Genomic DNA, 17,962 nt, shown 5'->3' on the forward strand with positions numbered 1-17,962 from the left:
TACCAAAGCTTGGGAACCCATCCAATAGCACAGACCATTTTTTTTTTACTCCCTCTAGACTCTTGTATTCAGAATTAGGTCTCAAATCTCTTTTAGGGAGAGAAAAACACATTTTGGAATATTCCAGTTCCTTTATTTTTATAATTGCCATTGAGGGTGCTAGAGATGAATTGGAATGCTATTTAGCAATCTGTGAAGTTTCAACATCTTTGTGGAGCTCAGTAGGGTTCTTGGAAAAATACTTTTTTTCACAGATTTAGCTGTCAATTTAGGTTTTCTTACCTTCCTTTTTATGTTCTGATGCTTGAAATAATATGAAAGAACATAATTTATATGAATAATACCTTATTTTCATGGAATTCTAGTATCAGAGGGCTTTAGCATATTTTAAAGACATTCTACAATTCTTTCAACACATCCACATATGAAATAGGCTACGTGTGTCATTGTTGTACCCTTTTTGCAGATCAGAAGGTTGTAGAATATAATCCAGTCTTCTCATCTCTTCCAATAGACAACTCTGCCATGAAAAGGAAAAAAAAGCTACATATCAGACAAGCAAGAGCTGGTCTCCACCCTACTGTATCCTGAATTTAAATGTGTGTATTTCTCACAGGTTATTCGTGTGGGGCATATTTTCTTAAGTACCCAATAAGAAATAAGTTGTGGCTCCTAATATCAGGCTTTGCACTATATTCTATTTAGAAGATAGATTTGTCAGTCTCATACTTGTTTTCTCTTATTATGAACAGTTTCTAGAGCCAAGTGAAGATCTGAGAGGTGCAGTAAGAAATATATGTGATCCCTTTCACAGGCTTATGGTTTACAAATAATTAGAAATGTACAGAAAGCCTCCAACAATTAAAACAACAATTAGTCTGGGTCTCTGTGTAAAATGGTTCATTGTCATGATAATCAAAGCCACAAAATTTCCATTTCCCAAAATAAGCTGAAGCTATTGGATGCTAAAATGATTACCAATAGCCACTATCACATGGTATATACTTAAGTTTCAACTTTTGAAGTACTTACCTTCTAAAGGGGGTGGTGGCATTCACTCATTCAGTCAGTCACTCATTCTTCGGTTATACACAACTTCCTCCCCAAAAGCCACTTGGAGCGTTCCCTCTGATCTGAGAAATAAGGCTGCTTGACTTGTTCCAAAGTAAGCCTCTAACAGTCCTATCTGGCCTGCACTCTGCTTCATGCCACCCTCAGAAGCAGGAACCTGAGTGGAAGGGAGAAGAGGGAAGAGCCATCTACTTCATTACATGGGGAAGAGCACTTGACAAGAGTCAGAAGACTACAGCTGGACTCGTTTTCTTTGGTCTTGAGAAAATCACTTAGCTCCACTTTCCTCATTTTAAAACTAGGGTGATACCTTCCTAGTCTATATTACTACGTCATGAAAATTTGAGTTTATTATGTTTATGGAGAATTAGGATATGACTGAATATTTAGAAAATTTCTAGAATTTATTATCTGTGAAAAAAAACAATATAACATGTCACCATCCTATTTTTAATAATTTAAAATACCCATGAATTTCAAATGAGATAATGTTTATGTTATGTTTATGAAACGATTCCTAAACAGAAAAGCTCTATTCTTATAAATAATATTAATATTTTTATTAATATTTCTATCTCTTTGATCTCATCTTCCTAACCAATTACCTTAAGTACAAGTTATGTTTATCACTGGGGCTGGCGTTGTGCATTAGAGCAATCCTAATCAAGGTAGATGCCAAGGTTATGGCTAAGACCTCGTTCTTGAGTTTAAGAAATTTACAGTCAGTTTAAAGAAGTCATGTCTGGTGCTAAGCAGGTGCTCAATTTGTGTTACCTTGAATGAGATAATAGTAGTGCATACCTAAAGATCAGAATCACCTGACTGCCTGAAAACAATGCAGAGGGATAATGAATCTTGAGCAGGGTTGGGGAGAGGGTATATTGAGTGGAGGTTGGGAATAACCACAACTGGTTTGCTTGGATTCCTTTTTTCTCCGTTTACTTTCAATAATATTTAGACTTTGAAGGCTATGTATAAAGGTATTTTGAACCCGAAAGCTGTGTACCAATGACACATTGTCATTGACACCTAAGACGCAAAGATGTGTGCTGCTATATTTTCAAAACACCGTTGACTTCCAAACATAGAACCTTTATTCTCATGTTATTTGTTAATCAAACTGACATTAGTTAAAATGGCAATTTAAAAAAATATTTTAAACTCAAAGTAGTCAACATATTCATTTATCCTTCATGTACTGATAGGGAAATCTATTCTAAAAATTCTTTGGACTTTTGACAGTTACAGATCTCTCTTCACCCTACCTCCTTCTTTTTTTCTGAACTTAAATTGCCAATCATACAAGAAAAAAACCACTTAACCTGTGCAGTAACACCTAACTGTAAATTTGGTGTGACATCTAACTATAGATTCAGTGCTTCCTGAAAAAAGATTAGTAGTTTTATAGTCTACCCCCAAATATTATATAGACCTTAACGATGTGTACATATGTATGAAAACTATTTTTTATTAGAATACAAACATCAGCCTAAGTAAAACTTTAAAAATATACAAGCCAAGATACTCATAGTTCCATAGCTATTAGGAACAGCAGAGAAATAATCAATCTTTAGACTTCTGTGGGGGGAAAAAAGGTTTAAAACAGATACATTTTAAATTAGTTCCTTCATAAAAGAACTTTCTAAGAAAGAGCCTGTGGCACATAGCTCATCAATCCTTGTGCAATCAGACCTTCCATTGTCTTCTGAGGGAGAGCAGCCACCTCACAGGCCCGGCCCCTTTAATGGGTGAGTAGCTTCTGAAGAAGCATTATGACACCCAGATGTGGAGTTCTTTGAAGCTGCACTTCTGGGGAACCATCATTTTTGTTACAGAGTAAGAGTAATATCAGAATTTCCTGGGAATCGGTCATCAAAGGAAATTTTCAGCAATTCATAGACTTTCCTTTTTGCATTTGCTTCAGCCTCGAGGGTAATCACAAAAGATTATAGTCTCCATTTCAGCTTTCATATCACTGAAATATTCTTCTCTGCCGAGAACATGATTGATTTCCAGAGATCAGCTTTTAACCCCAGCTTCAGGAGGCCACTCCGACTTCAGTGGTTTGATAACTGCCAACGATTGTTATTTTCATATTGTTCTGTTGTGAGGCAGAAATTTGGTGATTTCTGACTAATTATCCTTTAAATAAAGTGACATATCAACTTCTCATGCTGTTAGATATAAGTATTTGTCCCATTTTAGTAAGTGTTAGATGTTGGGGGAGAGAGAAGGGTGAATAAAAATTTTCAAATGAGTGTTGGGAAGACTTTGAAACAAGCATCCTGAGATTGAATTTTAGAATGGAAAACAGAATAATTCAGTAATGTTTCTGAAAGTCTTCAAAGGGAGTCGGTAGATTGTAAATACAAATGATTTTTGCTTCATGAGACTTCATGAACATTACTAGGGATTTTGTGTTTCGTGACAACTTGCTACGTGATTCATGTAGGTTTTTCTCCATTGTTTGATTAGGAAATATTAATGCCATATCCATAGCCAAAATATAAGCAAACTGGGCACATTTTTAACTTGATGATTTCATTTGCTATATTCACTTTTCTCATACATATATATTGCTTTACTCAGAACATACAGGGACAGAAAGGGCTTTGTGTATATTTGAAATGAGTTTGGTAGATAAAACAGTTTTACCCAGAAGTGACTAGATTTCCTTACAAATTCAAAAGAGAGGAAAGCAGTTCAGTTTAAACTATTTTTGGTTTGAACTATAGCCTCCTTGCAATCACGTAAAAATAATTATAAATCAAATGAATAAATGTTAAATGTCAAGCTGTACCATTAACAGAGCCTTATTCAATAAAGTAGTTATCACCCCAGAGAGCAGAGGAAGGCACTTTATTAAAGCTCTTTATTTTATTTTACAAGTATGGTATATTTTGTATAATAAAAATGCAGAGTTGAACCCAAAAAAATTTTTTTTGTGGGGGGGGTACCCGGGCCTCTCACTGCTGTGGCCTCTCCCGCTGCGGAGCACAGGCTCCGGACGCGCAGGCTCAGCGGCCATGGCTCACGGGCCCAGCCGCTCCGCGGCACGTGGGATCCTCCCAGACCGGGGCACGAACCCACATCCCATGCATCGGCAGGCGGACTCTCAACCACTGCGCCACCAGGGAAGCCCCAAAAATGTTTTTTTGCTGAAAAGAGTTGATATGTATACACATATACATCCATACAAAAAGGCAATAGTAAGGTGAATATATAACATAAAATGGTTTTGATATCACCTGTCCGCAAAACCACTCAGGGACCACTTTCCTAATTAAAGTCCTAAAATGTTAAGTGTGACAGGTAAGCCTGCAAGAAAAAGGAGGACCAGTAGAATCAACGTTGGGAGAGCAGTGACATCCTTGAATGGGGATGGGGGAAGGGCACAGATGAAATGCAAGATGCCCAGTTAAAGTTGAATTTCAGATAAACAACAAATCAGTTTTATTACAAGAATATCCTATGTAATATTTGATACATTTATGTTGAAAAAAAGATTTTTATTTGCCAATCTGGCAACCATAACAGGAGATCTGGGTTCTGGTCTTAGCTGAAGAGGCTCAAGCAGGTTACTAAAATTCTCCATATCTTTTCTCACTTTCACATGAGGAAGTTGGACTAAAATCAGGCTAGTGAGACTGGGACCTGACCTACGTGCTTTAACCAGACCTGTTTTCAGCATTTTATTATATTGAATTTCCAGTTAGGATTCTGTTTGGGGGTAGAGCGGTGGGGGGAAGATTCTAAAACTCAAAACAAATAAAAAACAGTTTGAAAATGTAGACGATCTCTGACATTGTACCGCTGTGTCATGAGAGTGTGGCATGGGAGAGCCCACAATGCTTAGTATTGGAGCATTCCAGATTTGCCGCCTTGCATTGAGCCTTTTAGTCCTCACCTGTCAGGTTTCTTCTGAGTGCAAGACTAAGGAATGTGTTGTCCTCTGGGGAAAAAACACTTCATTTCTACTTTGCTTTACAGCATGAAGAATATATCCAAACAGGTCCAGATTTCCAATTTTGCAATTCTTCCTGCCTAGTGGGGTTTTCTTTTCATCTTATGCCTTTTTAATTTGTGTCACGGACCTGTTTTGCCTCAGCATCAGGATATATCTGATTAGTTACTGAACAGCCTTTCAAACTTAGCTTTGACAGAATGGTTTTGAAAGGATGTCAGTTAATGCATTTGGCTGTTCAGCAGGTGTATTGATTTTTAAATCAAGAAAGCTCATTACTTCTCTAGTCTCTTAGAAAGCCCTTGTGACATTTTTTTTAGCCCATTTCCCAGAAAATAGGAAAATTTATCACTACTTAGATTTGGAGACTTAGCACCAATAATTTTTAAAAGCTACGTTCATAAGCATCAGCAAGTAGTCTTTGGTTATTTGTGTGCCTTTTTCTCCTCCTAAAGAACAAAAAGTTCTAGTTTTCTTTTACTTTTTTTTTGCGGTACGTGAGCCTCTCACTGCTGTGGTCTCTCCCGTTGCGCAGCACAGGCTCCGGATGCTCAGGCTCAGCGGCCATGGCTCACGGGCCCAGCCGCTCCGCGGCATATGGGATCTTCCCGGACCGGGGCACGAACCCGCGTCCCCTGCATCGGCAGGCGGACGCTCAACCACTGCGCCACCAGGGAAGCCCAAGTTCTAGTTTTTTAAAAAGATATTTCTCAAACTTATCTCTGGCTCTGAATTTTGTTATGGAAATTTAATCCTGGAACCAAGTTTGGGGGTTGTTTTCAAGCCACTATTTTAAAAAGAAAAACAGGAAAGGCCAAGAAGTAGGTGACTGTGTTCTATATAAGACACTAGCCTATCCTTCCAAACCTCAGGATGTGTGTCTTCTTTCAATGTCCTGTAGAAGAATCAGTTCTCATAAGCTATCCTCAAATGAATCTCTATTTTGTTTAGTATTTTGCACATCTATTGAAAACCTATACTTCAGTCCATATTCCTGAAATGGTTTATTTCTTGTTTTATTTCACCCTGAGGTAACAAAATACTAAATAAAACATAGGTAACACCTGACTCATTTATTTTAGATTCCCTTGGTGAATCCAGTTCCTGTTCTCATCACTCTAAATAGTGTTTTTCTTTGGATGAGAGAGTTTATTGTCACCTATGTACGCCTTGGGCTCTTTGTATTTTTGAAATATGAATATACCTCATTGAGAAATATAAAGTATAAATACTTTGAAGGTAGTAACTTTTCCACAGAAAAAAAATATTAATAGTATTTGTCATCATTTCATTTCTTCTTCTATGCTATTAAAATTCAGAATAGAGCTAAATTCTTATTAATTCTCTTCCAGGTAGTTTTTCATCTTTCTTAAAAATTTTGTAACTTTTCTCATATTCTCTCAAAAGTGCATCTAATAATTTTATAGAAACTTTTTGTTACCTTGCGTTTGACAGTTGTTACTGATCTTTCAAATCTGTATGCATGCATTGGCCAAAAATTAGTTATAGGAACATCAAATAGTAAACATAAAATGAAAATCCTTTCAAGAACTTTCTTTGTGTCCTGATGGAAAAACACCTCTCTTTCCTCATGGTTTCCAGTCATATCTAAGCATTTCTTGTTCAAGAATGAAAACAAAGAAAGAAAAGGACTGGATTTCCTTAGGAGATATAGTTTAGCTCATACCTTAATGCCTTTTCCCTACGTTGAAATGAGCACCTGAATTGGAATTGAGCATAGGCTGGGCTCCCTTAATACATCATATTAACCAATTAGACCTTCCAAAATACATTTTTAACCTGAATATGGTTACATATGCCACTGAATTTCAATTCTTAAGTTTACTCATCTAATGTTTCAATAGGAATATCAACACCCAAAATGTTGCTGGGTATGTGTGTGTCCGTGTAGTACGGTATGAGCGAACCTTCAGTTAAGTCTCATAACCATTGCAGATGTAAGCTGAAAGTCTTATTTGTTAAACTGAACTTTTTGAAATGCTCTTTGATGTGGCTTCTTAAATTACCCAGCGGCATAACTACAGCTTTGCTACATCACTCTTGATCCCTGGCAGCATGGAAAATCACCAGGCATGTAGAGCCAGCCAGGAAAATGGAACATTTTACATTTGCACTGACCATATGATTACATACAAGGATCGACTGTCAGAGTTAGACATTCGGCTTCAGTAAGGTGTGTGGGTCTAATCTTAGGGCATCTCCCGTTAACAAAATAACTACTGTCTGAAAAAGAACTTAAAATTTATTCCTTCTACTTAGAACAATTTAAAAATTATCCATCAAAGTGTTAAGCTGGTTTTCCACTAAAGAGGGGGGGGGGATGGTGAAACCACCCCCTGCTTTCCTTTCAGCTTCTTTGCTTGTACCATTTGGTAACTCTTTAAAGTTCTAAAAGTGTTAAAAGTGAAAAACATTATTTTCATATGATATCTTCACAAAAAACTGCTAGAGCTTAGCCAAAATATGTACTTATTTAAAAAACAGAGAAGTAACTCATGGGTATTTTGGTTATTCACTAAAAACTACGAGGCCAACCACATTGTACCAGAAACCCACTAGGAAGGTCTCCAGGTAAGATGCATCTAGCACTAAGCACTCATCCTTAGAGAACTTCCAAAAACAGATCACTTTAGTTTCCCTTTCTCTTTAAGGACATGATGATAGTGGTGGCTGTGAGTGGTATCCCAGTTGTTGTCTTGGGACATGGTAGTTGAAGAAAATCCTCTGTGGAGATCTCATAGATGGCTTTGAAAGCCGAAGAGCATGCCCTTTACAGTTTTTACCAGTGATATGATTCCGAATTCTGTATCAACTATCTAAATCATGGGATAATGTCCTTATCTTTACATACTTAGTATGGTTTTACATGTGAAAGTATCAGAATCAAAGTTGTATCAAGACAACGAAAATGTTTTTAGGAATTGTCCATGGTAAAATTGTGTTTCTTTCCCATTCTCCTGTTTTATTTTTTTCATAGTACTTAAAACACTCTGAAAATACCTTATTTATAACTTTAGATATACAGGTTTCCCCCACTATCCCAAAATGGAGAATTCCTATGACATTTTTCCTAAGTAGAAATGTTGTGAAGTGAAGAAGCAATTAGTTTAGGATACATCTTGCTAATGGATGCACAAAATAAATCCAGATAAAGAATAGATGCTCACACACACAGTTCAAAGCTATGGCGGCTTGATCCTGAGATGCTCAGTGTAGTTTCCGGGGAAGGAGCTTGGTGGTGCCACTGTCACTGCTTGAGATGCGCACTGCCTCTATAAAGGTTTGCACAAAAGAAATGCTGAACGCTATTTTCATTTTTCAACTTTTTTCATAAAAGCAAAAATTCTCTTGGGATTTCTTTCAGTTAGTGAAAACAGGTACTAATGTAGGTCTTTCATAAAACCAAGTGGCGTAAAGCAGACTTTCAAAAAGCAGGGGATACCTATATAGGTCTCCCCAAGTAGAATGTTGTACTTTTGAAGGCTTGTTCTCTACTGTATGTCCAGCTCCTAAAACAGTGCATGATAACCATTTAATAAACTATTGTTAAATGAATCAATTTTCAATAAAATACAGTGTTTGTGCAAATTGAAAATTATACATTTATAAAAGTGTGATGTGTTGGAAAGGAGCAAAAATTCCCAAGGACAGAACTGTCTAAGTTGATATGAAATAATCTCTAAAAAGGTTGCACTTTTTATTATCAGAGTGCTCTAGAAAGAAGACATTACTTTATGGCAGAAACACACATCTCTAACATTCTGTATATGTTTCTTTTTTATTCTTCTAGAAATGAAACCAAGGTGGAATTTCTCCAAAAAAAACTACTGGAAAATGCAGTTTAGTTTCCTTTCAAAATAGATCTTCAAAATAGATCCCAGGGTGTTTTTTCCTTATTCTAGTCATTCTTTTTGTCAGTGGAATATATAATGCTTATTTGATGAATCCCAGAGCTTTTCAAAGAAGGCCTGGCAATATGGAATTTGAGTGAAAGGTATCAAACTTTCTAAATTCATTTTAAAGGAAAAAAAGAAAGGAAAGAAAAGAAGAAAATGAAATTCTAATCTATGCTCTACTCTGTTTGGTTGCTTCAAATCTCTGGGCAGACTGCACTTATATTTTCTACAGGGATTTTTTGTTTGTTTTGTGGTACGCGGGCCTCTCCCTGCTGTGGCCTCTCCCGTTGTGGAGCACAGGCTCCGGACGCGCAGGCTCAGCGGCCATGGCTCACGGGCCCAGCCGGACGGGGGCATGAACCCGTGTCCCCTGCGTCGGCAGGTGGACTCTCAACCACTGCGCCACCAAGGAAGCCCTCTACAGGGATTTTTGACCAGTACGAGGGAGGCTCTGGAAAGGGATCCTGGGATCCCACTTAGTTTCTGCAGCAATCAGATCCTTCTAATTGTGAACCAGCCTCAAAATATGTAAAGGTCTACAACATTTTGATAAAATAGTAGTAGTAATAATATAATAATAGCTTTATTGGATCTGAGACTTAGATCAATGTGACCTATTATTTTCTTAAGTGCATGTTATTTTCGCCTTTATGCCATTTCTGGTTAACTTTCTGGTGGAGTAATGGCATCCCTGCGGTACAGGGGCACAGCTGATTTTGTTTCCAAGTCACAGCCAATGTGTGGTTTTAGCAAAGAGCTAAATATGGCACTTGATTGAATCAACAGTCTGTGGAGAACGTGGCATGTCACTTGTCTTCCTTTCAGTGACAGTTATAGCATTCTGGTGGACCCCTGTCAGGATGCTCTGGGTAGGAAAAGCAGTGGCAGGATGGCAAATCTCAACTTTTACATATTGCAGATGCAAAAAGGCAGGTCTCACAGTAGCATGCAGCTCCAGTGTAACGTTTCATGTGGTTTATTTTTATTGAGACTTCTGATTTGAAATCCAAAATAGTACAGAGTTGTGTGGTTGAACTAACATTGCCAGCAATATGCAGTTGTTTGTATTTCCTGTTCTTTGAGAAAAGGAATTTGTCTTGCAACAGTTGTGCCTGCTTTGTTTCTATTTAAGTTTTCAAGGATTTGAAACAAGTAAAACAGTAATAATAAAGGTATGTGGTCAGAGCATTTAAATATAAAAGGCAAAACCTTTTTTGAAGTAACTTCAGAGAAATATTGCTCTTCAGTGACATAAGCTATCACTTTTAAAAGTGTCACTTCATGAATATTTGAAGTTCTAATGAGACCCTATTGTCTCACTCTCTTCCATAAGTCCAACAATGAAAAAGGAAGGGATGAAAAAATAGTCATTCTTTTTGTACTACTGTAATTTTACAATATTGCAGTTTAAAAAACTGATGCTTTGCCAAACTTCCAGAAAGCCCTAAGTCACAAGGATTTAGTAGCTGAGATCTGCTTTACAGAAATCAAGGACAGGTGCAAATGATGACCATCACCTGCTACGTGTAATCTCTAAGTATTCCGGGAACTTTCTTTTTTTTCTGTGTGCTAGCCCAACAGTTACAACAGGGAAGGAGGACAGGGCAGCCCCAATTTTTATTTATGGCTTTCCTGAAGTAACCCAAGAAGAAATGGGCTTATCTTAAGAAGGGCATAAATCGGTCAGAAAGAGAAAAACTGAGACTCACTTCTCCAGGAAACTTTTACTTAAACACCAAGTAGGGGCTTCCCTGGTGGCGCAGTGGTTGAGAATCCGCCTGCCAATGCAGGGGCACGGGTTCAATCCCTGGCCCAGGAAGATCCCACATGCTGCGGAGCAACTAAGCCCGTGCACCACAACTACTGAGCCTGCGCTCTAGAGCCCGTGTGCCACAACTACTGAGCCCACGTGCCACAACTACTGAAGCCCATGTGCCTAGAACCTGTGCTTCGCAACAAGAGAAGCCACCGCAATGAGAAGCCTGTGCACTGCAATGAAGAGTAGCCCCCGCTCGCTGCAACTAGAGAAAGCCCAGGTGCAGCAACAAAGACCCAATGCAGCCAAAAATAAATAAATTTAAAAAAAAATAGAAATAGAAAAAAAAAAAGCCACCTATAGGCCTTATGTGTAGCTTAACTAGACAGCTGCCCTCCAGGCTGCAGAAATTCTAGGAACACTCCTCCTTTCTTCCCATTTCTCACACTCTACAGCAGTGCCACACATGATACCCAGCATCCCTGCTTGGTGGTCCGTTAGCAGGGAAGAGTTGGGGGAGAGACTCTCGCCTGAGTTTGGCTCCTGCCTTCAGACCTACGAACTTGAGGGTGAGAAGTTATTAAACCTCTCAAAGCCTCGGATTCCTCATTTGTAAAAGGAGGATAAAAATGGTATCTGCCTCATGTGATGGTGGAGAGTACACTAGATAATCCCTTAGTATAGTTCCTGGCACGTGGTGAGAGCTCTAAATCTAAGCTGCTGTTATTAAGATGTTTATTATTATAATTACACAGCTAGAGAAAGGAATTAAAAGGCAAATACCCCAGGAGGATAACACATTGATGTCACTGTTAAAGGGAGGATCCTGGATGCTTGAATTGTGAGAAAATCAGAAAAGGGGGGGAAAGTCTAAAGTAGGGGTGGGGCAAGAGGGGACAGACCTTTATGTGCTTTCTCGTGCCTCAGTGTTTTGCTTAATCGCCATCCTTTTTCACTTTTTAACTTTTACAATAATGTCCTTTCTTGTGTTTGACTCATCCTACCCCATCTAATCTGGGACAATGTCTGAAACATATTAGGCCTCCAGAAATGTTTGTTGCATGATTGATCTTTAACTTTTTAAAGTCAAAAACCTGGTTTCTACTTCTGTTTAGTAGAAAAGCTAGTATTGCCTACTATATTGTATAAGTGGTGACCAAATGCTTTTTAGAATGTTGGTTAAAGCAGATAGCTAAGCTTAAGATGAAATGTCCTCATCTTTAAGAATATTATGGATACCCAGCCACATATAAGAAAGACTTGTATCATTCTTGAGCAGTCTTTTTTGCTTTTTAATTGAGTGGTGCTTGGTTTACTCCCACACCCAGCCCCACTGGATGGGTAGTGAAGTCATTGTAAGACTCTTACAAGAATACAATTCGAACTTCATCCCCTTGAAAATTATTGAGAAAGGTTTGTAATTTTATTTTCTTTGCCTAAAATTCCATCTAGGAAAGTTATCTCAAATATAAATGTCATCTAGTACTATCACTTGATCATGTCGTCCCTACCTTAGATTCCCTACCCGCCCATAGTCGTCATCCTGACCTTAGTGAAGTGCTGCACTGTGTTTCTTTTCCCTGTGGCTAGGTTTTATTTGCAACTGCATGTGTTTCTATATGATTGCTTACTCTGTGCGGATATAAATTACTTTTTGGAATACTCAGTGAAAGTAGGTCTTTTAAAAAGAACTCACACAGATTTGTAGTTCCACAAACTTGGTGAATACATCAAGATATCTGTTTGTTCTTATTTTGATATTGAAAATATAATAGATGGTGTGATAAGGCCACCTTCATTAATTCCTTTTATAAGTACTGTAATAGAATAATTAATTTGTCCATACGTAGCCTGCAATCATCTCCTCAATTCCTGGTAAAAGCCACAACCCCATCTTTCATTTTTATTACCTACCAGTTAATTGCACTAATAGGTTTTGTTTTTCATTTCTACATGACTTTCATTAGCAAAAGTGGAAAGTGTTAACTCTTGCTGCTTTTTAGTTAGTAAGCATTTCAGGCTTTTTAATCAGAGATGAGCAAAGAAAATGGATTTTTAAAAATTTTGTGTGAGTGTGCTTGCTAGCCTCAAAATTCCAGATGACTACTTCTGACTTTTACTTTTTTAGAAAAGAAGAGGCTTATGTGGGACCAATAAATTCTGCCAGGTAAGGAATATTGGTAGGTAGCTAGAGCTATGTGGTAGGGTTTTTTTTCCTTAAAGAAAAGCTTTTTTTAGCATTGTTTACCAGTGAAACAATCTTCTCAATCCACAGACAGCTTTCTTGTGCAGTGTGAACTAGTATGACCTAATCTGAGTATTTAACAAGGCAATTGTTTATTTAAAAGTGATATAAACATTTTAATAAAGATGTTTAAAAACACTTCAAACATCTTTATTAAAATCTTTAAAACTTCAAGAGTTTGTTGTATAATTGTAGTACCTCCAATAATTTTGCTGAGTACTCTACGTATGAAATCATTATGGTATAGATATATAGTTTTGACTATACTAAATTGAATCACATATATTTATCCCATTTTAGGGTTTATGAGAATGTTTTTATTCATCTTGATTGCTTTATTCATCCTGAAAATTGGTAATTGAATAAAAGACTTGCCATTGATTTAGTTATACATATCTCATTATGATTAGAGAAAACTGATTTTGCATTAGTGGAGAAAAAAATTTAAGTTAATATAAATTAACATCATATTTATTATTTTTATCTAATTTTTAGAGTATTGTAGGAATGCTACAAGAAAAAAAATCAGGATTTTACTACTTTATTCTTTTAAAAAAGAGAAAGATCTGAAAGCCTTTTCTATGTTATTGCTAATTATGGACCCCACTGAAATGACCCAGGTATTTGTAGTTACTGCATCAGATGGCATATACTCAAAACATCAGCTGGGCAGTGTCTGTTGCAAGACATCAGATGAATTGGCCAATGGAACGTTCTTTCTTATACCATTTAAAGTCTTCTTTCAACTAAATCATGTCCTCCCAAGTGACATTTGAATAAGAAGTATAATTATATAATTCTATGATAAACAGAGAAAGATAAACAAGATTTAGAAAAAAGTAGACCTTTTCTTGAAATACCTATAACAAAATAGAGAATCAAGTGGAAAATAGAAAAATTTGTTCCAAGTGAGAAACATGGAAGATAAAATTTTCATATGATTAGTGGTAAGTCATTCAAAGGATGTAAAGGCAGCAGGAGTTAATGACAGGTGACAAGGAAGGGGGTAAAAGGACTGTGTTTTATGAGGACAAGTAGGATTATATGTGTAAAGTAGAGAAGTCGATTCTAGTTAAGAGTTTCTTGAAGGAACCTCCTTAGTTTGCTTTTCATGGAGCAGATGGCTGGGAACTTGCCTGCCTTAGTATTGGGGGTGCTCAGCCACAACTCACCTTTCAGGAAGAGAATGCTCAGCCTTGGGGAACATAAACAGTATTTTCAGGCTGGTAGGGTACAAATGTGAGATTTGAGTAGACAAATTTGTATCAGGGGTTACTTGAAAAGTTATGTAGGCAGCTAACAATTTCAAAAATGTAAAGAGAATGTTTATATCCAAGGGTTGTGTTGGAGCTCTCAACAGATATCTTTGTTTACTAAAAATTTGGAGCTGAATTTTTGTAGATGTATTTTTGTCTGTGTTTCCATATTGCAGTATGGGAATAACTAGGATAGTGCATTTATTTTAGATGATGGAAGTTTTAATTTTTAATGGTAACTTTCAATATACTTTTGAAATGAGTAATAGGAAAGGATATACATTAAAACTATGTTTTCATGCATATTGCTGCTGTTTTTTAAAAGTCTATTTTAATTTGCTTTAAAGAAAAAATGTTAAGTGAATAATAACATATACAATAGTATATAGATACGGCAAAAATAATAAAAGTGGCATGCAGAAAATATGATTAGGAAATATTCATATACTTTTATCTTATATAGCTCACACATCACTAGATGTATTTTTTTAGAGCCTGAGAACAGAAAATATCTCAATAAAATGCTCTTATTTTTTTAACTTTGCAAAACAGTGCAGTTTTTCCATCCTGCCAATATAGTTAGGCTATTTTATTTTTAAGCCTGTCCAAACTGATTTGCCATCTCTAGTAGATCAGAAAGTACAGGTTCATGTTTTGCAAGTGGATGAGACTTTAAGTGTATGCACTTGTTAGTAAGAAAGTGAACTAAGGTTTTATTTTCTGATCTTTTGAGATTTTCTTTGCCCATAGAGGGTTTTTTAAAAAATTCTCATTTAATAAAATTTAATACAATCAATTACAACCTTGAGCAAAACAAATCCCCAGATTTTCTAGTAATAATATTTTACATTTAGTGGTTAAATTTTAAAAAAAATTTTCTTAGAGTATAGTTGCTTTACAATGTTGGGTTAGTTTCTGCTGTACAGCGAAGTGAATCAGCTATATGTATACATATATCCCCTCTTTTTTGGATTTCCTTCCTATGTAAGTCACCACAGAGCACTGAGTAGAGTTCCCTGTGCTATACAGTAGGTTCTCATTAGTTATCTATTTTATACATAGTAGTGTATATATGTCAATCCCAAAGTAGTTAAACATAATACTCTTAACAGTTTTTTCTTTTTCACTTCTTAAGTTATCATACATAAAATTGACTTTTTGGGAATGTGCATAGTTCTTTGAATTTCAACACATGTATAAGTTTGTGTAACCACCACTACAGTCAAGATATAAAATAGTTCTATCACTCCAGAAAACTCCCCTCTTTGACTTTTTTAAGCGTTCCAAACCACATAACTTTTCTTTATAGTGGGAATACACTGTCCTGTCATCTCACTTAAACTTGTAGCAAAAAAAAGAGGCTACTTTACTGTTCAAGAATTCTGTAATCCACCCTCTTTTCTAATGTATTTAAGTTCTTCTAACTGCTGATTTTGCACTTTGTTGATTCATACGCCTCATCAGGGATAGTATTCATTTCCCCTCTCTACCAAATATCATCAACTAATCCCGTCCTAAATTCTAACCTCTGGAGATTTCCTAGACAATGGTGTCAATGGATCTGTCCTTGTTCATGTTACATCTGTTTATAAGTTATGCTTTGTTCGTCATTGTTTTTTGAACTGCCAGTTGTCTGACATTAATGCTGGAGATTATTATCTGGGGTACACAAGAGAATCACTGCTGTGTCTCTCTTTTTATAGGCTCTGCAGATAGTGTTCTTTCATTTTCCAAATACTTTCATGGCTTTGTGGCATACTTTTTCTATGGTATCACTGTATAGTTCTCTGACTGTTTATGGTAAATGCAAACCAAAGAGAGAAAGTCACAGGTTATAAGTCAAAACTTTACTTGATCAATATTTAAGCAGGGGTTGCATATTAACCAATCTGTTATAGGCATTTGAGTGACATTCATTTCCAGTAGAATGAATATCAAGAGTACATGAACAATAATAAATTATTTTAAAATAAAGGTCAACATTTTCTGTGCTGTGATAAAGCCTGTCATTTATGACTTTGCCGCAAATAAAAAACTAAGAAACTTAAATACATCTGTAACAGTCGTCATTGAAATCATTTCAGACCATCTTAAGTATTATTACCTCACATAGGGAAAACATTAACAAGTTAATTTTAACCCTGATCTTTAGATCTTAAGTTTTCTTGTTCTATGATTCTTTTAAGGTTTTTCAAGGTTTCTTATATAGATATAAGATTTCTTGAAATGTGGTGATTCTCCTGTGATTTTTTTGTGTTACGATTTCGAACCAATTTTTTTGTTTCTATTTTTAATTCCTGGAAATAAGTACATTACTATCGAATGAGAGTCTTTATTATCCTTGTTTGGGAACTAAAAGTTAAAACGTTAAGGAATAATACAGTTACTTTTACTTGCGCACACTATTATCTATCCTTTGAAGTTATAAATTGACTATTTTATCATTTGCTCTTTAGATGGATCCTGTGCAAAAAGCAGTCATTAACCACACATTTGGAGTGTCCATTCCCCCAAAGAAGAAACAAGTTATTTCTTGTAATGTCTGTCAGCTTCGCTTTAACTCGGATGTGAGTATCACCTTTTCATTGCGCTCTGTAGTCTGTCAAGCTCTAAGTCTGATTGTTCTGAATATGTACATCTCTTCGTATTTACATACTCTCTAGCAGCCCCTCCAATTGATGGCCCACTTATTTCAGTGTGCTAGATTTTCAAGGGATTTGGATTCAGCATTAGAAACTTGAACAACAGAGTGGCTAATGTCAAAAATCAAGGATTTCTCTATGTAATCAGTCTCACCTATACCATTTTACACTTAATCCCACCAGTTATATTTACTTTTCAAAAATACTTGAATAGCAGAAAATATTTTTAAAAGTTTAAAATGCAATGAAAATATGAAAAAAATGCAATGAATGTTGAAGAAAACCATTGTTATTACTCTTGATAACAAGTGTCACGTTATATGTGTGTGTGCCAAATCATATTAAATACCTGAGAGAATAATTTATTATACAATTTATATTTTCCCAGACTATGGAAATACAGGGAAAGCTTTGTAAATTATTTTATCTGGCAAGCATAACCATCCTGTTAAGAAAAATGATAACAAGAAAAGGGTACAAATCAATATTTTACGAAAGTCGATTTTAAAATGTAGAATAAAATAACATAAAATCAAAATAAATAATATTAGAATATTTATAATACCCAATGACCAAGTAAAGCCAATGAGCAATGCAAATCTGAATCTGGCGGCTGCATATTGTATGTGATATTTCCCAAGTTACTTCACAGTAGAAGTCATTTTGCCAAGAGTGTATTATACGATTCATGAGTTTTGGAAATACTAAAATAATAAATATCTTTGTTTGAATATCCATTAAATGATATTTTGATAATTCTACACAGGAAACATAATGAAAATTATAGTCATTGGAAAAGAGGAGATATGCTTTTCATGATTTATAAAAGTATATTTAATGCAATTTCAACCAAACATCCAATAAATTTTTTTGGCACCTGATAAAATCTTTCTCAAATTCCTTATTCAAGAATTAAAATGTTCCTAAATAAATTGAGAAATATGTAGTACCAATTCATTCAAAGTCTCATTATTGTTAAGATGTCATTTCTCCCCAGATTGATCTATAGACCCAGCACAACCCAGATAAAAATCCTAGAAGGCTTTTTTGTGGAAAATGCCAAGCTATTTCTTAAATATACATAGAAAAGAAAAGCCCTATAATAGCCAAA

At 35.9% G+C, this 17,962-nt stretch overlaps 1 protein-coding gene across 4 annotated transcripts in view; it reads left to right on the top strand.

Moving 5' to 3' along the window:
* The window catches only part of ZNF385B (zinc finger protein 385B), a 417,917-nt gene that overhangs the window by 341,140 nt on the left and 58,815 nt on the right, over window positions 1-17,962 (top strand). For all 4 annotated transcript variants that reach the window (XM_029225781.1, XM_029225783.1, XM_029225782.1 and 1 more), the window contains one exon: window positions 16,666-16,776. In XM_029225781.1, coding sequence (XP_029081614.1) covers window positions 16,666-16,776 — 111 coding nt within the window. The remainder of the gene's footprint in view (window positions 1-16,665; window positions 16,777-17,962) is intronic.

The sequence above is a fragment of the Monodon monoceros genome, unplaced genomic scaffold, assembly GCF_005190385.1.
Source record: "Monodon monoceros isolate NGI ecotype Baffin Bay Population unplaced genomic scaffold, NGI_Narwhal_1 Super_Scaffold_16, whole genome shotgun sequence".
Lineage (NCBI taxonomy): Eukaryota > Metazoa > Chordata > Mammalia > Artiodactyla > Monodontidae > Monodon > Monodon monoceros.